Source organism: Eptatretus burgeri, chromosome 4 (genome assembly GCF_056783735.1).
Source record: "Eptatretus burgeri isolate ZD-2024b chromosome 4, Ebu_testis_v1, whole genome shotgun sequence".
Taxonomy (NCBI): Eukaryota; Metazoa; Chordata; class Myxini; order Myxiniformes; family Myxinidae; genus Eptatretus; species Eptatretus burgeri.
The window spans coordinates 71,277,329-71,302,611 of NC_140964.1; the positions used below are offsets into that span (position 1 = coordinate 71,277,329).

The 25,283-nt window shown below is 43.8% G+C and overlaps 1 protein-coding gene across 2 annotated transcripts in view; it reads right to left on the bottom strand.

Moving 5' to 3' along the window:
• Window positions 1-559: 559 nt before the first annotated feature.
• The window catches only part of ACE (angiotensin I converting enzyme), an 84,032-nt gene continuing 59,308 nt past the window's right edge, over window positions 560-25,283 (bottom strand). The window contains exons 12-19 of one of the 2 annotated variants that reach the window (XM_085878615.1): window positions 22,704-22,801; window positions 22,372-22,544; window positions 18,689-18,912; window positions 18,294-18,438; window positions 11,218-11,316; window positions 10,965-11,087; window positions 6,448-6,623; window positions 560-731 (exon numbers count right to left, since the gene is read on the bottom strand). In XM_085878615.1, coding sequence (XP_085734741.1) covers window positions 730-731; window positions 6,448-6,623; window positions 10,965-11,087; window positions 11,218-11,316; window positions 18,294-18,438; window positions 18,689-18,912; window positions 22,372-22,544; window positions 22,704-22,801 — 1,040 coding nt within the window. In that variant the 3' untranslated portion in view covers window positions 560-729. Of the gene's footprint in view, window positions 1,147-6,447; window positions 6,624-10,964; window positions 11,088-11,217; window positions 11,317-18,293; window positions 18,439-18,688; window positions 18,913-22,371; window positions 22,545-22,703; window positions 22,802-25,283 lie in introns of both variants that reach the window. The other variant, XM_085878613.1, reaches the window with a different exon arrangement.

A 25,283-nucleotide genomic window follows, 5' to 3' on the forward strand; every position in this document is an offset into this window, starting at 1 on the left:
GCTTAAAACGCCCGATAATTAATCGCAACCGTCGAGGTCGACGATAACACTGCTCGGTTATCCCGATAGTACGGAACGGGTCGCTTTAAGTGGCCCGTGTCCGGAGTCGACCTGCGGCGAGGTGCGATCGCCCGGTCTACCCTCCGTGTGGGTACTTAGGTAGGTCCAATTTGGCGAACAACCCTATCCCACGCGGGGGGCTGATTGGCACGATCGTGGTGAGGCCGAAAGGCCCACCTGTGACTAGTTCCCGGCGTTAGTCCGAGAGGGTTACGACAGAATTGTCCATCCGGTGGGCGACGTGCCGCGATTTGAGTTACGTGGCCGATCGCACGCCGGCGGGCACGAATTCGCAACAATATATGAATGTATATATATATATATATATATATATATATATATATATATATACATATATATATATATATATATATATATATATATATATATATATATATATGTATATCCCCCTCCCCTTTGTACAAACCTAATAAATAGGCAACCCTTTTCCGTTTACGTATTTAGGAATGTCCAATGAAGTTGAGATTGACTATAAAAATGAGTATCATTCCGGTTTCTTTTATTCATCTGTAAAAAAAAAAAAAAAACCATCATGAATATCATTTCATGCTCTTGTTTTATCCCAACGGCTCGTAACATCTTCGTGAAGGCCACACACAAAAGTGAAATCACCTGAAGATTATTGCACAAACAATCCATGTTCACCTCTTCTGTTAAATACACAATCATGCAAATGTTACATCTCAGTTAATTATATTCAGCACATGCAAAAACACATTGAAAGATTACAACTAAATATCTCGATCAAAATAGATTCGATGCAAACATCGTCATTTTGTGTTTACATTTATCACACACAAGACCCCACTATGCTTGTGAAACCCTTTCACCGATGGTTCTGGAAACGAGTCGCTCAAATGGACATCGCTTTATCCATTGCCAGGGAGTTTTGTGGCATGTCGTGTTTCTTTTGCTTGGGAAGCTTGCAGGCCATTGCGATGAGACCAACACAGAGAACCAGAGCTATAACGAGGAGGATCCACTGGCCTGCTTCGGCATTGCTCGATGGCAACTTCATGCCCAAGAAATCGACGAGTTCTCTTTCCTGAACATCTGGTTGGAGATCTGGAGGTATAAAGGTTGGGTATTCAGGATTTTCATTTACTGAGCTGATTTAAAGGAACTTGAGATTTTAAGGGATTTTGAGATCTTTTTCCGAAGCCATTTGGTTTGATGGTATTTTCTGATAAGGCGATCAATGGAGTTTACAAAAAGCTATTTCTTATGGGCACCATCCCAGCTGGGGACCCACATCATGAGGACAAAGTTCATGACGTTTTGGGGTGAAAACTGGAACGCACCGGGAGACTAAATCGAACAAAATCGGCACCTTTCCCACTTTTCATACAAAAGCTAATTTTTAGATTATTATTATTATTATTATTATTATTATTATTATTATTTTGTTTGTAGTCTGTGGCTGCTGGTTGCATCATTACTGGGAGCATAGCTGTGCTGCTGATGCAGTGTCCCCTGTTTCCAGTAAGCTGGTACTCATTTTGCTCACCTCAGAAGGATGACATGCTGAGTCACCCCCAGCTGGTGTTGTTTAACGGAACGACAGGGGGCTCATACTCAAGACCCTGTACATCTTAAGGCTACCACCTTAACCGTTAAGCCAACACCAGGATTAATATGTTAAGATGAAAATGGAGCATAATATGCAATAAGTAAATTAAAAAAAATATTTTCAGTGTTTTCATACACAGTAGTTATATAAACAGAAGGTGTTTAAAATGCATATTGCATGTACTTATTGCCATTGCCCATATTCCTCATTCAGTTATGATACATTTACATCGATAGTTCAATGACATATTTGATTATCGGTCATCACAATGGCACTTGAGATCGTCAGATGAAGAGCTGTATGTTGGTTCCTCTTCTGTTTCATCAACGGCCATGAGATCATCATCCGTATGTTGACACATATGGTGCGGGATCAAATCCCCTTGAAACTATTAAATCAGGTATCGACCTCTGTGAAGCTTCCAGACATTCACTGTCGCGTTGTACATGGCTGGAGTAGAATTGTAGGCTTTTTTCCAAATCGAAGCCAACATACTCGTTGTTTGTGAGCTTCATATTGGCAACAAGAGCCGACCTGCAAGGTGGAAGTCAGCCCGGATCGCTTTGCATACTCCTGCCAAGGGGACAATTCTTGATTATGGGTGAAGTGGCTTCATGGAACAATACAAGCCGAGCATCATTTATATTTGACAACTGTGGTTTTCCATCGAGAGCGCAAACAAACGCTTCTTTGCTGGAGAGCATATCTGGTGATACGTAACATGAGTCACCAAACTTTAAGAAAGCATTCACGCTGACTTTATTTTTCTTTATCACGAGCGGCTCGCTCAGGATGCTGGAGCACGAGCGGTTCGTTCGGAACGCCGGAGCACCGAGGGGTGACTTTCGAGGTTACCATAGAATCTCTTTGCTCGAGATCAATGAGAAGATCCTTACCTGAATCCTCCCAACCAGACTTTTCTCAAATTGGTGATAATGTACTTCCTGAAACACAGTCTGATTTTTATCCTCAGAGAAGTACAACAGACATGTTATTCACTGCTTGCTAAACACATGGAAATGCAGGGAACACCATCAGCCGTTGTTCGCAGCATTTGTTGACCGAATCAAGACATTTGACATTGCAAACCGGCCTGCACTCTGGAACATCCTCAGCAAATTTTGCTGTCCTGACAAATTTGTCAGTGGAGTACTCCATTTCCATGATTGCATTATCATGTCAGCATAGAAGACAGGCTGTCAGTGGCCTTCCATAACACAAATGGGGTTAAGCAAGGCTGTGTATTGGCAGATCCTTGCTGTTTGGGCTGTTCTTCCTGAACATGCTATGACAGGCCTTGCAACACTGCATTGAAGGAGTTGCCATTCAATGCCAGAACAACAAACTTTTCAATCTACAAAGGCTCTGAGCAAACACCAAAATCATCGAAGCACTTATTCAGGAGCTGTTTTATGCAGACGCCTGTGCACTGACAGCCCATTGGGAAGTAGACCTCCAGAACCTTTATGACAATTTTGCCAAAGCTGCAAAGAAATTTGGCCTGAACAATCAGCCATGGCAAAACAGAGGTATTGTACCAACCAGCTTCTTATCACCTGCATCAAAAGCCTTCAATAACTCTTGACAGTTATTATCTTCAACTCGGCAACCAAGCACTTGCCTTGGTAGTTTCAGCACCAATTGACCATGAGATGGACACAATAATAAAAGCCTGTGCTGCGTATGGCTGACTCTACCAAGGAGTCAGGAGCCAGCATGACAACCACCTCAGGGCGAAATGTAAAGGTTTACAATGTTATTGTGCTGCCAATACCTCTCAATGGCTGTGGAATGTTGACCTGCTACCAAAGGTATATGAAAGAACTCGAAAGTTTCCATCAACAACACCGATGACAACTTCTAGATATTACATTTCACCACAAAGTGATCAATTGTGATGTGCTCGAAAGAGGAGCATCTGAAAGCAGTGAATCATTTCTGGTTCGAATCCAGCTGAGATGGATTAGACATGCCACTCGAATGCCAGCTGATTTATTACCTATAGAAGGTACTGTATTGGGAGCTTTCATCTCACAAATGCAAATTAGGATGCTACAGTGCAAGAACAAGCCCGACAATAATATTCTGAAGGACAATCTAAAAAAGACAAACATTCTCCTGCACAATGGTTCTGTGAAGAGGTTTCCTTGTTTCAGGACTCGGTGAAGACTGTCAGTTTTTCCTCTTCTTCTATTCCTCTGGAACTCGAAACATTTAGTGGCTCTCAGCCATGTTTTGGTGTGAATTTCAAAAACAAGTTCGAATTGTGAACATACCCCGTGGGAGTTCATTCGTACAACTCTCAGGTGAGCGATTGCATGGACGACAGATAGTTTTGAAATTTGGTAAGATTTTCATCGCATCAGAAAAAGAAATCTGAACACCTCACAAGAGTGAGGCTTGTTTCATACCATCATTTGCGATTTAATTTTGCGTTGGGCATCGCCCAGTGCATTTAATTTTACTTTTTCAATAACAATTTTAAGAAAATGGGCCGAAAGGGCCGGAATCGCACTTTGGGCCCAGTTAATGCCTGGGGAATGTTCTCGAGAACATACCTGTAAAGTTTTGTTCGGATCCGTCCACTAATAATCGAGAAATAATTTTAAGAAAATGGGCCGAAAGGGCCTTTTCTCGGCCCAAAGGGCTGGAATCGCACTTTGGGCTCAGTTATTGCCTAGGGAATGGTCTCTAGAATATACCTGTCAAGCTTGGTTCGGTTTCGTTTTTGAACAACCGAGAAATAGCAATTTTTAATGGGCCGAGAGGGCCGTTTGGCCCAAAGGGCCATAATCTCACTTTGGGCTCAGTTAATGCCTGCAGAGTGACCTTAGGAATATACCTGTCAAGTTTGGTTCGGTTCCGTTCACAAATAACCGAGAAATTACAATTTTAAGAAAATGGGCTGAAAGGGCCGTTTCTCGGCCCAAAGGGTCGTAATCACACTTTGGGCTCAGGTAATGCCTGGGGAATGGTCTCTAGAATATACCTATCAAGTTTGCTTCGGTTCCGTTCAGAAATAACCAAGAAATAACAATTTTAAGAAAATGGGCCGAAAGGTCCGTTTCTCGGGCCAAAGGGCCGAAATCACACTTTTGGCTCAGTTACTGACTGCGGAATGGTCTCTAGAAAATACCTGTCAAGTTTGGTTCGGTTTTATTCACGAATAACCAAGAAATAACAATTTTTATAAAATGGGCCTTTCCTTGGCCCAAAGGGCCGTAATCACACTCTTGGCTCAGTTACTGCCTGCACATATGTGTCGAGTATATGCGTGTCAATCTTCATTGAATTCTGTTCACGAATAATGGAGAAATAGATGTTCAAATGAACTGCACACAAGAAAAGAGAAAACGCGAGCGGCGCTTCCACCCCACGGGGTAAAAATTAAAAATCGATATTTGAATAATATGAGACTGATGCAAATGACCACCACACATGGTGATACTTGATCAGAAGTGGTGTAAATAAGTTGGAAAACGAGATGACACCTGGAGGAAGCGTGCCACAATGACACTGCTGTACTTGGTGATGACTGGTTTTGTCCTCACGGTGACAAACTGATACGGACTCGCATTGGCATAGTTGCCATCTCTACCGATTTTGGTGGTAGTCTCCCGCTTTTTGTATACTTCAACAGCCTACTGATTTTATTGCCCAATAATTACGAAAAATGCCGCTGTCGTAAAATAATCGGTCTCTTCAAAGTTTTTGATTGATTTTCATGTTTTGACGAGGTTTCTGTCGGCCTTCAGGTGTAAATTCATCAGGAAAATATGATTATACTGCTTTAAATTTGCATAAAAGGGTGTCTTATAATGCACAAATTTTAGGATAAAATTCCAAAAATAGAATGTACAAATTTTAGGATAAAATTCCAAAAATAGAATGTGCAAATTTTAGGATAAAATTAGAATGTACGTGTCTAAGATATGATTCTCCACATAACGGTAAACTGTGGGATTTGTGCTTCACAGACAGAATGTTGCATCCGAGAGTATGCTGTCCTTTGGATAAGCATTAGTCTAGGGTCCCATATATTGTACTAGCAATCGTTGGTGCAGAAATACCTTACGTTTTTTTTAATGAAGAGGAGGTGGGTTATTGCTGATACCCTGAACAATTGTAATTTATTGCTCTAATCCAGAGGTGAGAGTTACACTGCCTCATTTTCACAACCATGCTCCCAGATATGATGCAAACCAACTGCAACGTGCTACACAGAAATGAATGAATGAACTAATGAATTCTATGCCGTTTGACATTAGAAGTGTTGAGAAATGTAGAACCCACTTCCCCATTCTCTTAAGTCTCATTCAGGTGTTCAAGACAGCTGTTCCCCACAATCTCAGATTGTCCCCAATCCAAAACCGTGATGTTTTCTACCCTTTTTCATGCCCCCCCCCTCCTTCAAAATATCCAGTTTTCCTTCCTGAGTGCTTCCTTCTGTTTCCATCATGTCCACTGCATGCATCCTCTTCTGCCCCTCATTCCTCCCCACACCCATTGTTTGTCCAAGTCTGCCTCTATCTTGGCCTTCAACTCTGCTGTTGGTGTGCCCCCCACCCCCCCCACACACACACCACCTCTCTCTTTCTCTCTCTCTCTCTCTTGTTCCTTTTGTCTGGTTACATCCTGATCTGTTCAATGCACTACCTCGACTACGTTCACACACACAATTTTTTTTGCAATTCAGGAAACATTTGGTTCACGAGATAATGACAGTTGTTTGAATAGACAGGTTAAATGGTTGAATATAATGAGTCATAACAGGTATAATGTTCCTTCATACTCACAAGGACTCCAATCGTACTCTGGCCAACCAAGCACTTCATTTTCATTTTCTTTCTTCAGCCAGGTTGTCAGGGGCTGAAAATACTCCAGGAGGCTTTCGGCCGACATGTTTCTCTGGCCCGTAATTTTTTCCATGGCGTCTTGCCAGGGCTTGCTCGAACCAAGACTCATCATATCCCTGTGAGGAAATGTACAAGTAATTGCAAACAATTTTTCCCTCCCATCCATAGATCACAATGAAATATGTAAAAGTGGGGGGGATTTATATTCTGCAGAAAATACAATTCTCTGGAATTTGCTCCGAAAGTATGAAAGAATTTATATTCCATATAAATTACAGGTCAGGTCAGGTATGGGAGCATGCAACAAACAAAGCAGTGCATTGTTATGTCCACTTTCCACTGGTACTGCAGGGGCCTCCGTCGGCCATCCCTCAGGAAGATGACTGGCCCATCCCCATCTCCTTGAGATGCTGATCAATCTGCTGCAACCACGAGGCACATGGTCGGCCCACTGTTGGTCCACTCACGAGGCTCCCTTGCTGAGAATCTGGTGAGCAGGATCATTGTCAGGAAAAGGAGTCACATGTCCATACAGCCGCAGCTGATGTTCACGGACGATGCAGGAAACTAATCTCATTTGAGTCTCTCTCAACAACTGCTTGCTGGACACAGTCTGACCAGCGATAGCCAAGGATTTTATGAAGAGATCTGGAGAGAGTCCAAGTCTCATATCCGTAGAGCAAGACGAGAAGCACCAAGGACCTGAAGACTTGGAATTTCATCCTCCTGCACAGGTACCAACACCGCTACACCCATGATCCAGTGAATCCATGACTCCCCAGGCCCGACCCAGACGACTATCGACGTATGGCTCACAGCCAGCAGAGACATGAATATCACTGCCAAGGTAAGTGAATCTTTCCGTGACCTCAACATCCTCGCCACAAACAGGTACAGACAGGATAGCAGCATCCAAGATGTCATAGAAAGCCTGGATCTTAGTTTTGAACAAGAAACCCATAATCCCAGCAGGTCCGACTACTCATTCAGCACCTCAAGGGCCCCCAAAAGTATATCCAGAGCCTCCGCAAAGATGACTGCATCATCTGCAAAATCTAGGGCAGAGATCTTGACATTCCCAAACGATGCACCGCAGCTTGATCACGCTGACATCCTCCCCAGAATCCAGTCCATACAAGCGCTGAAAAGTGTGGGGGCCAGTACACACCCCTGACGAATTCCAGCAACAACTCGAAATAATTTGGAGATGGTATCACCACAACATGCTGTACTCTCAGTACCAGAGTAGAGTTCAGAGATCAGATTGATCAGTTTTGGTGGCACCCCACGAAGACCAAGAATCCTCCAGAGGGCATCCCAATTGACTGAATCAAACGCTTTGCAGAGATTAACAAAGGTTATGAGCAGCCCATGCCAAAACTCTCATCTGCGTTCGGTGAGGACCTGAAAGACAAGGATACGGTCAATCGTTGACCTCTTTAATGTAAAGCCGAACTGCTCTGGGCACTGGTGCTCAAGCAGATGGTGGTGAACCCCATCAATAATTTTTCAAGCAAGGACCTTGCCTTGCACTGAGAGCAGCGTTATGCTCAGTAGTTGTTTCAGTCCTGGCAGTCACCCTTCCCTTTCCAAAGAGGGACAACAAGGTCCCTCTTCCAGTCAGTTGGGATGATGCCTGTATTCCAGGCAGAATACAGAACTGCATGCAAGGACATGAGTGCAGCATTTCCACCAGCCTTGAGACGTTCAGCATGGAGGCAACAGAGCCCATGAGCTTTACCCCCATTTCAACTGGTTCACCACAGCCTGTGTTTCCACAAGTGAAGGTGGACCACAGTTGATTTGAGGGTCAGCAATAGGGATAGTAACACCCCTGACATCCAATTTAACAGCTGGTGGATCAACCTGGTCCAGCCACTCAAAGTAATCTGCCTGGTGGGTCTTCACTTTGGACTGCTCTTTCAAGCGCCCACCACCCTCTGCTCTAACTGTAGTACACCGAGGGACATGCTTGGAGGAACATAATGCATAAATTCCCCTGCAGGCAGAACAAGAATCCTGACCACAGGTGATGCTCTACCCCCTCTCAGATTTCTTGCACATAGGCCTCCTTGTCCACCGTCAGCGCATGTACAGTTTTTGCCTCAACTCCCTGAACAGCTCAGCTCTGTCATTAAGCCTGGCCCTGTGACTCTGGTCAATGGTATCCAGTGTCCCTTGAGAGACAAAATTCTTCTTCACGCTATGGTGACTTGTAAGACATCCACTGGCAACATCAAGCATGGTGGTCTTGAAGGCACTCCACACCTTTTCAGGGTTCCCCAAAGCAGCCAAACCCCACAAATCCCCACTCAGCCTGTTCGCAAACTCCTCAGCTACCCTCTCATCCTTGTGCTTGCCAACATCCAGCCCAGGCTGGGGTGGTACCATTCTCCCGGATTGAAGCTGCAATCAGAGCCATATCCCTAGACATATCAGCTGCTTTTGACACGGTCTGGCACCCTGCCCTGCTCACAAAGCTCTCTTCCTATGGTATCCAAGGCCTTCTCCACTCATGGCTCGCTGACTTCCTCTCCTGTCACAGTCAATGTGTGGCCCTAAATTGAGTTCTCCTATCCCCCTCTTCCTCTCCAGGCTGGAGTTCCTCAAGGTAGCGTTCTGGGCCCTGTTCTTTTTCTGGTTTTCATCAATGATCTCTCCGACTCTCTGTAAAATCCTCTATCTCTTTGCTGATGACTCCACCTTCTGCTGGTACCATCTGTCATCTCTCAGACCGGCAAGCAGCAGCTTCTTCACTCTCTGTAGATCTGGGTAAAATCACAAACTGGGCCAACACGTGGAAAATATCTTTCAATCCTGACAAATCTCACACTCTCACTATGTCCCGCCGAAAGGACCATTTAGAACCCCCCCCCCCCCCAATCTACTTTCTCAACAATCTGGAAGAAGTCCTTTCATTCAAGCTTCTGGGTCTCTCTATCTGCCATCATCTTTCCTGGGAAAGCCGCATTTCCAACCTGGCCTCCAAAGCCAGTCACCGACTGGGAATCCTCCATCATACAAAGTCCTTCCTTGGCCCACCTGAGCTCCTGACCACATACAAAGTCCTTCCTCTGCCCACCTGAGATCCTGACCACATACAAAGCTTTCAGCTGCAGCCTGAAGATGTTACTGCTCTCACCATTCTTGGCTTCACGCTGTGGAAACCAAGGCATTGAGGATCATTGGTATCTCCCGCAGTGAGGCTGAGTCTTTGGGCCTCTCACTCTCTCACCGCAGGCAGGTCTTTCTGTCTTCTACCGTCTCCTCTCCGGTCTCGCCCCCCTGCTCTATCTGCAATATATCCCCCCCCATATTTCTACAGGGTACAATATTGGAATTGAACTCATGACAGTAACCGTTACAACTTATAAACACAGTTACCCTGCGCTTGCGAAGCAAAAAGCAGGGTTAGGCATTTGGTTACGTGTGGCGTACGTCCGTGCGTGCGTGTCTACATTTTCAAAAATTTATTTTCTCGGGAACCATTGGTCCGATTGACAATTTTTACCACAGGAGTGCCTCGGCCTGTCGAATTTTATTTTATTAATAATTATGACGTCATTAAAATCAAGGAGGTCACATGGTATGGACACCATCTTGTAAAACCGTTACACCTCTATCTCCCAAACCGCTCAATGGAAAAAAATTGAAACGTGGCTCATTGTCAAGTACTCCCAATGGGGAATAAGTTTTGTTGATGATTATGTCATTGGTGCCTCTATTGTGACGTCGTAATTCGACAAGTACGTTTGATCTCATCAGTATGCAAAAAAATTTCCTCTGCAACTGTTAATGTTATGGACATGAAATGTTCAGAATATGAGCAGCTCCTCCAGTAGAATTTTTTTTTTTAATGATAATTATGATGTCATAGATCATGTGGTACAGGTGCCATCTATGAATAATCGAAAAAAGTTGTACCTCTATATCTCTGAAACCACTCCATGGAAAAAATTGAGATCTGGCTCATTGTCAATTACTCCCCATGGGGAATAAAATATGTCAATGATGATGCCGCAATGCCTTCGTTATGACATCATAATTCGACAAGTACAACACTTATCCGATCATTATGAATTTTTTTCTCAGGAACTGTTGGTCTGATGGACACAATTTTCACCATAGGAGCACCTCCTCCTGAAGAATATTTCAATGATAATCATAATGTCATCGGTCATGTGGTACAGGCGCCATCTTGGAAAAACTGATAAACGTTGCACCTTATATCTCCAAAACCATTGAGTGTGCAGGTTAAGTATTCTATGAATAGCAAATGTGTTTTTTTTTTTTTTTTTAGCAAACGAGGTTTGTTTAAAAAAAAAAAAAATTGTGATCAATCATTTCGAACCAATACACAAACTAAGGAAATTGTCAAAGCATGGCTCTTCTTAAATACATTTTGTATGACGACATTAAAATCAAGGAGGGATTGGAAATTTAAAAAATCAACTTACGCCATGAGATCTCCTGCTGCCTTTGATTTGTAGACATCACATTTGTGCAAAGGGCCCGTATGTCCTGCTTTATCACACATGGCTTTGTGAAACTGGAACTGGATGACAAAACTAACAAAATACCTAGGGAAATACAAAAACAAAAAAAAGAATGAGAAAATTAAATGATGATGAAAGCTGCAGCACTGCACACTTGTATTTTGTAAGCACATTCATACACATTGTATGTTTTAGCATGAAGAGTGGTGATCACCTGATGTAAGAAACGTCAGAAGGGATGTGATATTTAGCGCCGGGATCAAAATCTTTTTCTGTTCGTGGAGTTGGTGAGCACAAACCTTGGTACTTTAACCTGACGATGAAATACAAAACGAAACATTTACTTGTCATGATCATTTTCATTGCCTCTCTCTATTTATGCAATTATATTTAAAAAATATAACATTGTCCTTCTCTCCCCCTCTTGGCAAACAGATAAATAAATCAATGAAACTGGGCCTTCTGGTTTTATGACTCACTCTTTACGAGTTTAGAGAAATTGTCTACTTTAATCCTCCACAATAAGGTTGGTGTTGGCTGAGTGGTTAGGGTGGCTGGCTTGGGATATCAGGGTCCTGAGTTCAAGCCCTGTTGGCTGCTGAATTAACACCAGGTGGGGTTGATTCAACCTGTCATCCTTCTGAGGTTGGTGAAATGAGTACCATTGTACTGGTATAGGGGCACAGAATCAGCAGCATAGTTGTGCCACAACAAAATGACAGCAACCTAGCAGACAGACTGCCATATGCAAGAAAAAGATCCCCACAATTTTACTCACTTGATATCTTAAACCCTTTTATGATAGGTACAGTGGCCTGTTGGAAAGAAAGGACACTGCAATGGCATCACAGAGGATATAGGATCGAGCCTTCCACCTAAATGTTGCTGTATTAAGGATTGGGATTTTAATCTTTGATGGCCACTCATTGGAAATTTCATGGTGCTGTTCGGTTGTCAGTATGAACCAAGCTGGCTCATAAAGGACCTTCAGTGAAAGTTAAATGCTTGGTCTGGTGTGCTCCATATATTATACCAATATATTAGTAGTCAACAACACACTGTGGTTGACTGTTATTACCCACAGATTGGCATTTGGAATGCGTATTATACGACAAACTACAACTACGACTTTTAATGGAAATAATTATTCCCACTTTCTTTTGGGGATGGCTGAGGAACATTTTAAGCTCAAGTCTTTTATGCATCAGCTGGCCAGGCCTTGCTTTCAACTGAAGGAGGCAGGAATTTGAAATGTAGCCAGGGTGCTGGCTTTAAGTCACCGACTATTGAGGTTACTTAAAGTCGCAAATCCTACTGAAGGCAATCTCAAGTCCTTCCACAAAGCTCAGAACAAGTGCTCGTCTACCCTCAGGAGAGCCAGGAAACAACATCTTTCTAATGTCAAATCTGATCTCTCAAACCTTTCTCCCTCCTCCAAACGCTGGTGGCATCAAGCTAAGTCTGTTTCTGGTGAATGTTCTGCCACCACCTCCTCCCTTACTTCAAATGGCTGCACAGCTGACACTGCACAAGAAAAGGCTGAATGCCAAAACTCCGTGTTTGTTTCTAAATCTTGTGTCCCAAACCCATCGCTTTCTGTACCCACCAAACCCAGTTAGTTGCACCCAACTGTTCTTGGTCTCTGTGTCCTTTTCTCTTGACAAGGTGGAGATTTTGCTGTCAAACCTTGACTCAGATTCTGCAACCCGTTCAGACGGCATTAGCTCACATGTCCTAAAAATCTGCTGTGCCTCTCTAGCTCACCCTCTATCTGTTCTACTCACCCTCTCATTTGCTCAAGGTCATCTGCCATCTGCCATCTGCTTGGAAATTGGCAAGCAATCCTGCTCTTCATAAAAAAGGTGCAAAAACAGATCCCTGCAGCTCCAGACCAATCATCTTTCTCCCAATCATCAGCAAGGTCATGGAATCCATCATCGCTTCTGACATTAAATCATTCTTCTTCTACAATGGCCTGACTTCTGATCATCAATTTGGATTCAGACCAGGTCACTCTACCCTGGACTTGCTGCTCCTGCTTTCCCAACAATGGATGGCGGTCCTCAACGCCATACATAAGATCAGTGTCATCTCCGTATACATATTACGTGCTTTCAATGCGGTCTCGCACCCCACCCTTCTCACCAAACTCTATTCCTATGATATCCAAGGCAATGTACACTGATGGCTCGCAGACTTTCTCTCTTGTCGTAGTCAAAGTGGGAAAGTGTGGCCATTGATGGAGTTCTCTCATACCCTCTTCCTTTCCAGGCTGGAGTTCCTCAAGGCAGTGTTCTGGGCCCAGTGCTTTTTTTCTGATTTTCATCAATGATCTCTCTGACTCTGGAAAATCCTCTTTATCTCTGCTGATGACTCCACCCTCTGCCATACCACCAGCCATCTCTCAGATCAGCAAGCAGCAGTCTCTTCACTCTTCAGATCTGGATAAAATCACAAGCTGGTCCAACACGTGGAACATGTCTTTCAATCTGGACAAATCTCACACTCTCACTGTCTCTCTGAAATGACCATATGGAACCCCCCTCCTCCCCCAGATACTTTCTCAACAATCTCCTTGAAGAAGTCCTTTCATTCAAGCTTCTGCATCTCACTATTTCTCGTGACCTCTCCCCGGAAAGTCACATTTCTAAGCTGGCCTCCAAAGCCAGTCGCCGACTGGGCATCCTCCATTGTGAAAACTCCATCCTTGGCACACTAGAGCTCCTGACCACAAACAAAGCTTTCGTCTGCAGCCTGATCGAGTACTGTTCTCCCCTCTGGGGTGGTGCTCCCACCTCTCACCTTTCTCAGCTTCATGCTGTGGAAACCAAGGCATTTGGGATCATTGGTATCTCCCATGCTGTCGCTGAATCTTTATGTTTCTCACTCTCTCTCACCACAGGCATGCCGGTGGTCTTTCTGTCTTCTACGTCTCCTCTCAGGCCTTGCCTCCCCCTTGCTCTGACTGCGATCTGTTCCCCCCCCCCCCATATTTCCGCAGGGCGTTCAAGGTCCGCCAGCAACCCCCTTCTGGTAAAACTACCAAAATCAAAAATCACTGTCACCTTCATTCTTTCATTCCTCTTTTTTTCCTGCCTTTGGAACAAACTCCCACACTCTCTTCAAAACAGCTGTTCACCACCATTTCTTATCTTCCCCCATCCAACACCACAATCTTTTTTTACCCCCGTTAATCCACCCTAAACTCACCTCCTTCAAATTCGCTACTTTTCCTTCCTGGAAGTCCCTGTCGTGTCCATCTTTTTTACACAGTGCACCCCACCCCATCCCTCTCCCTTCTACAGATCTCCTCATATCTCTGTTCCCCACTGTTTTGTGCTTCCCTCTCCCACCCCTCTTGTCTCCTTCTTCTAAGTTCACTCTTATATGAGCCTCGACATTGTATATATTAAAAATGTTTACATATATACTATTCACAATGACACATGGGCTATTAAACATCCCACAACTAATGCCAGCAGAATAACGTGCACATTGATGTAACACCCTGTAGGCGAAATACTAGGGTGATGGTTTATAACCGGACCAAGTTTCAAACTCGTGTTAGACAGCTCATAGGTGAGTGCGCACTCCTCTTATACTTCCACCTATAGATGGGAACTAAAGTGCTGCCAAAGTCCCCTCTAATGGAATAAAATATTTACCTCCAATAATGTTATTTTCTTCAATGTAAACAGCCCTTTCTTTTCTAAAATTTCTGCAAAACTAAATTTTACCAGGCCTGGGACCATCCTAATTTCATTTTTTTTTCTTGCACATGCATCTTTTAATGCTGTTTTGGTAGTTTGTGCAATGTCAGCATACCAAGATCACTTGTGACAATCCAAAAGCTTTCAAATACATAAACTATGATTAGGTTAGGTTAGGTATAGGAGCATGCGCTGGAGCAGTGCATCGTGACATCCACTTTCCTTTGGTACTCCAGGGTTCTCCATCTGGCCAACCCCCAGGCAGATGCCTGGCCCATCCCTAGCTCCTTAAATGTCGATTAACCTGCTGCAACCACGAGTCGCGTGGTCGTCCTGTTGGTGTTCTCCAATCACAAGGCTCCCTCACTGAGATGAGAATCTGGTGATTAAGATCAGCGTCAGGAAAACGAGCCGCATGTCCATACAGCCACAGCTGACACTCACAGACTATACAGGTAACAAATCTCATTCGAGTCTATCTCAGCAACCTCTTGTTTGACACAAAGTCTGACCAGCAAGAGCCAAGCATTCTCTGAAGAAACCTCCTTCCAAAGGTGTTGTCTTCAACTCAGATCCTTTGTCAGAGTCGAAGTGTCACATCCATAGAGCAAGACTGGAAGCACCAAGGACCTGAAGACTCAGACTTTCGTCCTCCTGCATAGGTACCAACAGTGCCATACCCCATGAACCAGTGAATCAATGACTCCCTTGGCCCGACCCAGACATCTGTTGGCCTTCGGCTCAACTTGAGGATACATGAATATCACTGCCAAGGGAAGGGAATCTCTTTGTGACCTCAACATCCGAAGGACAAGCAGGTACAAACAAGATGGCAGCATCAAAGATGTCAATGAAACCCTGGATCCTTGTTTTTACTGAGGAAACCCAAAGTCCCAGCAGCTCTGATTACTCATTCATTGCCTTGAAGGCCCCTAAAAGGGCATTCAGTGTTTCCACAATGATAACTACATCATCTGCAAAATCAAGGTCAGAGACCAGGACATTCCCAAACGATGCACCGCAGCTTAATCGCTCTGACATTCTCCCCAGAATCCAGTCCATACCAGTGTTAAAGAGTGTGGAGGACAATACACACCACCTGACGAACTCCAGTTACAACTGGAAATAAGTCTGAGATGGAACCACTACACCTCACAGCCTTCTGCACCAGAGTACAGTACAAAAATCAGATCGAACAACTTTGGTGCCACCCCGCGAATTCAAAGAATCCTCCAGAGGGAATCTCAATTCACCGAGTTGGATGCTTTGCAGAGATCAACATAAGCTACGAGCAGCCCTTGCCAAAACTCTTGTCTGTGTTCGGTGAGGACCCAAAGGGCAAGTATATGGTCAATCATTGACCTCTTTGGTGTAAAGCCTGACTGCTCTGTACACTGGTGCTCAAGGAGATGGTGACGAATCACATCAAGACTTATCTGAGTAAAGACCTTGCCCGGCACTGAGAGCAGCGTCACCCCTCGGTAGTTGTTGCAGTTCTGGCAGTCACCCTTTCCTTTCCAGAGAGGGACATCAAGGTCCCTATTCCAGTCATTTGGGATGATGCCTGTGTTCCAGGAAGAGCACAAAACTGAATCCAACACCATGAGTACAGCATTTCCACCAGCCTTGAGAAGTTCCGCATCGATGCAACATATCCCTGGGGCTTTGCCCCCTTTCATGTGATTCACCATGGCCTGCGTTTCCACAAACAAAGGTAGTTCACAGTTGATTGGAAGGTCAGCAGTGTGGAAAGTTATACACCTGACATCCAACTCAACAGTCGGTGGGTCCGCCTGGTGCAGCCATTCAAAGTAACCAGCTCAGGGGCCTTCACTTTGGATTCCTCTGTCAAGAGTCCACCACCCTTTGCTCTAACAGCAGCACACTGAGAGTTGGGCTTGGAGGAACGCAATGCACAAATTCCTCTCAAAGCAGGCTGAGATTCACTCGTCCACAGGTGATGATCTACTCCTTCACAAAATTTTCACACATAGGTCTCCTCGTCTGCCCTCAGCGTATGTACAGATTAACACCTCAGCTCACTGAACAGCTCAGTTCTGCCATTAAGGGTAAACCTGCGACTCTTGTCAATGGTATTCAGGGTCCCTTGGGAGATGAAGTTCCTCTTTGCCTGGTGGTGGGTTCAAAGACATCCGCCAGCAACATCAAGGATGGTAGCCTTGAAGGCACTCCACAACTCCTCAGGATTTCCCACAGCACTCAGACCCCCAAAATCCCCATTCGGCCTGTTTGAAAACTCCTCAGTGACTCTCTTATCCCTGAACTTGTTAACGTCCAGCTTTGGCTGGGATGGTGTCAATCTCCTGGATTTAAGCTGCATCTTCAGAGATGCTACAACAAGCCTGCGATCAGTATTGAGGAAATGGACACATCAGGTGACCCTGCAGTTCTGACTCATTCTCCAGTGAACATCAATGAGCACATGGTTATTCTCCATTGCTACACCATCAGTGTTGGAATACCATGTCCAGCGATGAGGCTGTGGGCACTGAAACCATAAAACAGCCACCCTAAATCCATGACTTCTCGCAAAGTCAAATAACTTTGTGCTATTCTGGTTCACAGTTCCAGATCCATGGGGACTGACATATGTCTCGTAGCCATCAGTGCCAGTCGATCATTGCTATCAGTGACAGTCAATGCAATGAAATTCCCCAAAACCAGAAGAGTATGTCGTCGAGGCCACTGATCAACCACGGACTCAATCATGGCATAGAAAGCCTCCTTCACAGTGAGATCACTTGCCACAGTCAGAGCATATATCGAGACCAGGGAAATGACACCTAAAGAGTGCCAAATCCTTCGTCTCATCATATGTTATTTGACTGGTGTTACCTCAATTATCATGAAATTCATCTTCTTAGACACAGCTAAGGCAACTCCTGAGGTATTGTAACCATCAGAGTGACCAGACCAGTAGTAGGTATAACCACCGACCATAATATCACCACGATCCGGTCTCCTATCTTCAGAGAGTGCTGCCATACCAATGTTCAAGTGCTGGAGCTCAGTTGATAGCAGAGACAGGTGATCATCTTCTCTACGGGAAAGGACATTCCGGGCGCCCCCCTGAAGGGACCACCTCAGGTTAACCCGAGGGGACTGTCGTAAATGGATTTTGATGGGCATGACCAACCATAAAATATAAACATTTGGATAACAAAATGATGCGAGAGAAACACTCCGGTGAGAAAATATTCAAAAGTAATGCACTAATTTAATATTCAAAGACATTTTTTGATCTAATATTCAAAACTTTACTTTGGACTAGTTGTGCTCGACCCAATCCCTGCAACTCCTTTCCTTCTGAATCCTCTATTTGTTTCACTTTGTCCTTGCAAAAGGCCACCCAAAATACACTTAAAGTAGATATAACAAAGGTTATGAGTGAATCTCTTTGTGCAATTTTTGGGGATTAATTCTTTCAATAGTATTATTTGGGAAAACTTGGACTAAAAGCTGAGTATATTAATACATAGAATATGAACACTTTCTCACCCATTCTAAAAAACTTTGAAAGTGGTTTTATTAAATAGTGACCGAATGTAGCAAAACTCACCGGAGGTTCCACCACTGTTTGTTGTATTCTGTTGAAGATATTCGCCCATCAAACACTTTCCACCGCCATTGATCCATGAGATAGGCAAAAGGTAGGAAAGCTATTTTATCTAGAGCCATTTTCAGGAGAAAATTAATTTCACTTGCTGAATGGGAAGATAGAGAGACAGAGAACCCATCGTGAGAATGAGGAATCACTTGGTTTGACTAGACTGGACAACCATGAGCTAGATTTCGAAAATGGTTAGATATCAATAACCATTCATCATAAGCTGGTGGGTAAACTTATAACATGAAATAAATATATATATGTGCATGGCTTACTTATTTTACGATTGAACCGGTAGTTTTCCAAATTATTGGGTGCTTTCTGGATATTCAGTGTAAAGTCCAAACCTTCATTGTCATCAACCTTCTCCAGTAGTCCAATCTCCTTGAGATGTTTGGGTGTCGATACAGACAGTGCAAGTACATCTCCAATGGCCTCATGAAAACCGGGGTTTGCTCCATCACGGAAGGGCACTGGCTGGTCCTTGTACTGCATGAAGTATTCAACATGGCCCATCTCGTGGTGAATGGTCACCAGGTCATCCATGTTGACAACTGTACACATCTTGATACTGGGCAAGTTAGGGAAGGTGGGGTTTTATGCAGGTTGACCAGCAACTATCTTTTGTCACAACTACAAAGATTTATGATTGCACAGTGTGGTTGCCATTGTAAATACAGATATCAACTTATCAAAACTTTGTTATAAAATCTTTCAAATCAAATTAAGTTATCAAACTTTGTGTAAATATGGCTCAAAAAAAAGTCACAAGGTCACAATGGAATCCATTTTTGAGGAATATGACTACTCCACAAGAAAAAAAATCAAAATGAACAAGAAAAAGAGCAATCAAGAGATCAAAGACCCTCACCAAGACTTGGTTTGTGTGGTGTATTTTGTATGGCATTTGTGTACTGGTGTGTTATGTAATTATTGAGAGACATAATTAGAACTGCAACTTTAGAACTGCTGGCAGTGATGACTGGGTACCAAGATGTTCCGCTTTGATCGGACACTTGACCCTGACCCATGACCTTTTTATGAATATATAATGGAATTAAAATAAATTCACTTCAGGTCAAATGGAAGACCAAATGTACAATCCTGCATTGGAATAATCATAAGGACCCCAAACACGCAAAAAGCAAAGATGAAGTCATCAGGAGGAACCGGGATAGGATTCACATTTCAGCTGCTTCTCCTCTACCCTAAAACCCATCCAGGCACAGCCAAGTGAACCATATTCAAAAGAAAATAAAAAAGATAATCAGAACCCATATCAAAAAAATTAAATAAGTCTGGTGACCAGACCACATGTCCAATCAAGTTGAAATATAAAACATGTATTCCCCATCACCAGGAGATCATAATTGTGAAGTTACATTTGATTGGTTAAGTGGTTCCAGAGAAAACATTAAATATTGTTCTTCAATCCAAATATCTGTTAAACCATGTGACCTATCAATTATTCCTCAACAAACTTTTATACGCAAGGCTTGGGGAATATTTTGGTGAAGTTTTCCCTCGATCGGTCAGCCGTTCTGGAGAAGATTTTTTATAGGTTTTGGGGTAAATGCAATATGGCTGCCAAAGCATGTGACTTATGATGTCATATGTGTGAACCTTTTGTTCCTCATGGATAGGTGGTCATACGTGTAAAGTTTCGCCGCAATCTGTTCAGCCACTTCAGAGAAGAAAAATTTTGAAAGTTTTTTTTTTTTTTTTAACAATATGGCTGCTGAATCGCGTAACTGATGATGACATCAATTTTTTTTTTTCTGTGGGCCATTTTATGCCTTGGTGACCCTTAAAAATTTTCATACTAATTAGATGTAGCGTTCTACATATGCAATTTTGACGCCATGAGAAGGCATGTTTATGTCATAAAAATCACACGTTCCCCATGATGATAAATGCCTGGTGTTGGCTTTATGGTTAGGGTGGTGGGCGTTGGATCATTGGGTCCTGAGTTTGAATCATGCTCTGCTGTTGAATAAATACCAGGTGGGGTTAACTTAGCCTGTCATCCTTCTGAGGTCAGCAAAATGAGTGCCAGCATGCTGGTATACTGTGTCGGAGTGGTGACATGTCCAGGATTGTGCCCTAATAGCCAAGGAGACCGCTTAAGCAGCACCAACACTGCACAGAGTATGGTCCCAATCTACAATATCCTATGAGGATTACTTGTAATGTGCCAAGTTTCAATTTTGTCCTTGGTGTGGGAGGTCCAAAGTTTTTTTGTTTTTTTTCCAACATGGCTGCCACACCACGTGACCTGTGACATCATTATCAGTAAAACATTCTACATGAGTAGTTGCACCAACTGTGAAAATATCCTCTCAATCTGACAGGCGGTAGCGGAGAAAAATACTAAAGTTGTGTGTGGACAAACAGACAAATGGACCCAAATACAATACCCTCTCCTTCGGCGATGGTAATCTATCCATAATTCCAGCAGTGTGTGTGTGTGTGTGTGTGTGTGTGTGTGTGTGTGTGTGTGTGTGTGTGTGTGTGTGTGTGTGTGTGTGTGTGTGTGTGTGTGTGTGTGTGTATGTATGTGTGTGTGTGTGTGTGTGTGTGTGTGTGTGTCCGCTGTTTCTCGACAACCACTGGTCCGATCTAATTGAAACTTGCCGGGAATATTGCTGGGGACTTGAGGATGTGCCTTTTCAAGGTTTGATATTAAGCGGACAAGTGATTCCCAAGTTATGGCCATTTATTTACCAACCAATGACGGGACACGTTGCTGCGGCCATTTATTTACCAACCAATGACAGGACACGTTGCTGCGTAGGCGTGGCCAATGGGGAAGGGAACCTCAGCTGCGTTCGCCATTACGGGTTTTTTTCTCTTCTCTTCTCTTTGTGTTTTTCCTTGCGAAAAGGCAAATTACGTTGCTAATTGAATTATAATTGGCCATTAAAACGAATAATTTATCAAAACGTTGGCAGATCCAGCAGCCTCCGCATTCTTGCCCTGGGCGAGGAAACAAAGAAGCGCCGTTTCCTCAGCAATGTTGTTTATGAAAAGGTGCTAACCAGATAAAGGTGTGTACATGGAGACAATTTTTATTATTATATATTTATTGAAGAAAAATTGTTCCGAAAATAATTTATCAAAAAAAGTGCAAAACTTTTTTTGTTTCCATTTGTCAAAACGGTTTGGCCCTTGGAAGTGTTAAGGAATTCAGCTCTACTCAACATGCTTGCCAACGAAATATACCTCTATTTGGTCGTATGCTTTGCAAACTATTAATTTTTTTTTAACTATTTTAAAACTAAAACAATTCGAACATGGAATACCAAATGACACTGAACTTTCAGTTCTCCTACAAATCCTACCCTGTTGCCTCACCATGGCATAGGAGTGGCAATGGTCAATGGCAGTGAATGTCATGGCTAGCAAAGACAGGGAGGTAAACTTGATTTTAATTTGGATTTTAATTAATTCTGTGTGTGTAAATATCACAGCAGTTGTTGCTTCAATGAAAGCGATAATTCGTGGAATTATGTGAACATTCCGTACGGGCACGCACTACTTCTGGATAGTGATGACTTCCTGTATTCTAATAATTTCTCAATTTCTTATGCACATTTATAGATAAACACAATGCCCCAAACCAGTCGTTGTTTATGAGAGTGAAGAAACGGCCTGTGTAGTTGTTTGAAAGTTTTTTGTTTTTTTTTGCACGAACGGACGGGCACGCAAGAGCGAAGGAACGGCCTGTGTGGTTGTTTCTGGCAAGCGGTTGTAAAGTATATGTATATATATATATATATATATATATATATATATATATATATATATATATATATATATATATATATATATTTTTTGCACGTACGGGCACGTGAGAGCGAAGCAACGGCCTGTGTGGTTGTTTTTTCTGGCACACGGTTTGAAAGTTTTTTTGGGTGGGGGGGGGGGGAGGTTGCACGTATGGCCACGCATCTTTGGGCACGCACCTACGGGCATGCACTAGTAATGGCAATGCAGTGACTTTTTTCCCAAAATATATTACTGGATTCACCGGAAATCTTTGCGATTGCCAAAGTCCCAAGCAGAGGGGTGACAAACAACTGCCCGTCCATCCTCGGGCTTTGTCATCATGGACTTGTCCCAGAATTCTTGTGGCATTGGAATGAGGTTGAGGGAAGTGAAGAATTCATCTGCAATGTGGAACATGTGGGTGGCATTCCACTTCTGCACAGAAAAGAAAGAGAAAAGCAAATGTGTGGTGAAATCACAAAACGTATTTTTCTCCACTGTACGAACTTGTCAATTTATTTTGTTGAATGATAAATGCTCAGTGTAAAGTATTTGCCTGAATTTAGTAATGGTGAAATTGTGTTGAACCTTTACCTGTTTCAGCATCGTCGGTGTGGCATCTATTTTGGGGGCAGAAGGATAAGGCACAACCAGGTCGTATATATTGATCCAAGACTGTGCCCACATGTTCCCTTCAAAGGATATCACAAAGAAATGAACATCATCATTTTTGAGCATTTCCCCTTCATTTCCACTCTTAAAAGCAAACTATCTTCAAACAATAGGTTGAGAAAGGTATGTCAACTGCCATGGGAAGCAAAGTAACGTCGACGTTTCAGGCATTGACTCTTCAATGGAGCAAGAGTGATAATTTGAATTGTTTGCCGACGCAGACAACCATTAGCCTCGACAGTCTAATATTCTGCTGGACGTCGAAGTGGGTTGATATATCATTGCAAGAAGGTGTTTTCTTATGGGTTGAAGGAATTACTAGCTATCGTGTGTTTGTGCGCATTTTATTTTGTGTGCATCCAAGTCGTTACCCTGTCCCACTCCACCAATAAAAAAACAAACAGGGAGGGGAAGACCCAGTGTTGGTTTGCATTTCATCCACTCCATGTGGATTTCCTCAGGCCAAAGGACCCATCCAACCAGCATGTGGCCTCTTTATACTTGGAACCCATGTCTGGCTACATGATGGAGGAAGGTTAGAAATTTGAGTTTGACATCATCATCAATGGTCTGCTCAATCCTGTTATTTTTATGATTATTAGTTATTATCTGGTTTTATATTTGTGTCCATGTGGAGTTTGCACTCATTATTGCTTACACTTCTTGGTCTGGACCTCTCGTATGTTCTGACTGTGATTTATGATGTATGGGTTCCATGTTTAATGTGGTGTGTGGACCATGTCTGGGTCATGGTGTATGTTGCCATTGTACAATGAGGCTCATGAAATATTTGGTGAATTGTGGGGAGAGCCTGGTGTGGTGATGTTTTGGGGTCTCGTATGAGTTGTGGGTTGTTTGCATAGCTTAGCAGGTCAGATATTGCATATCGTGTAAAACCAAATGATATATATCCTGTAAAAAAACATGACATATGTCCTGTAAAAAAAAATGTTATATTTTTGCAGTTCTGGGAACCACATCCCTCCAAAGCAAGAGCAACCATCATACAGCGGTCCCGAGACAGTTATTCCATTAATATACGTTCAGATAGTCCCTTCCCTTTTGTCTGGCGGGACAACGAGACAGTGTGTTGTGTGGATCTCATAGCTAGGTCTGTTAACACCACTCTAACTTCATTTCTACTCTTCTTTTCTGCTTATTCTTGAGGTCAATCCGAATTTGGGTCCTCGCGGAGGCCAACATGTGCAGCACGTACCATGGCCGGGAGGGGAATAGGGAAGCTGCGACAACACCACACGAGTATCAACAGCGCAGCTGCGAGGATACAGCGATACCCTCAAAGGGACCTCTACTGCAAGTTCGAGATGATCGTTTGACGTTTCCAATGATCTGAGATGAGATTGCTGGTTTCATTGAAAAGGCATGCGAATGAATATCGCTTAAAGGGGCTGCACGGATGTTGTTTTTCACAACACAGAAGCAAATGACCCAATATCGGCAAGAGCATGGCTGGCAGCTTGGTGCCAATAACTACATCGTCAGAGGCTGATGATAGAAAAACAACAACACCACGTTGTACAGGACACAAGTGTGCAACATACGGGCGGCGCATTCTGGATTTAATTATATCGGCATCCTCTTTTCCCTCCATTTCTCCATCTAATACTGATACCTATATTCCTTTTCATTCCAAACCTCCATCGAATTATTATAACCGATCATTCCCCCTCACTTCCTGACACAGATTGGGGTTGGCCCCGCGCACACGATAGCAGAATCGGGCGAACGCGAGCGCTGACAACGTGGGCCATGGCGGATCCATGTGTACTGTACGAAACTTGCTTGATGCCAGGCGGATCCATGCTTGGCTCGTGACACCTGATCATTGCACGGATGGCACAAATCTTGTTCTGGTCTGTGCATGGGTTTATCCGAACATCTTACTGTCTGTGCATGGGTTTACCCTAACACCTACCGTCGGTCCTCGCTGGTGGCTGTGGGTGTTCCCCACAGATGGCGGATGTCTCCTCGCCTCTCCACCCGGAAAAGCCGTGATCAGGAAGAGGCATGTCGCTCGGGCGCGTGGCATATCGTGGAGCAGGCATTGATCAGCGCTAATCGGGAGCGCCCGGGCGGGCATGTGGGGTTGACACAACCCTCAACTGGTTGCTGGGGCACGGTCCGGGAGATCGGTGCAAGGCAATTCATGTCTCGGAGTTTGGTGTGGGACAATTCATATCATGGGGCTTGGAGCGAGACGATTGGGCTTGGAGCGAGCTTGGAGTTATCTTGCTGGAAGTGGAGCGGAGCCGCTTCCAGCCATCAAGACCAGGCCATGCAGTGGTCCGGGCCCAATCAGAAAGGCCGATTCAGATGACGACACATCGCTTCGGGGTAATGCCCCCACCCTGCGCCACAAGGTCTATAGAGAATGGGTGGCAAGGCCGTCTGCAGTTCAGGTTTTGGTGTCTTGCCCATGTCTGCTTTCGGCAAGTCCCGTTCTCTACTCAACCTGGGATCGATCTCTCCACCCATCTGCTA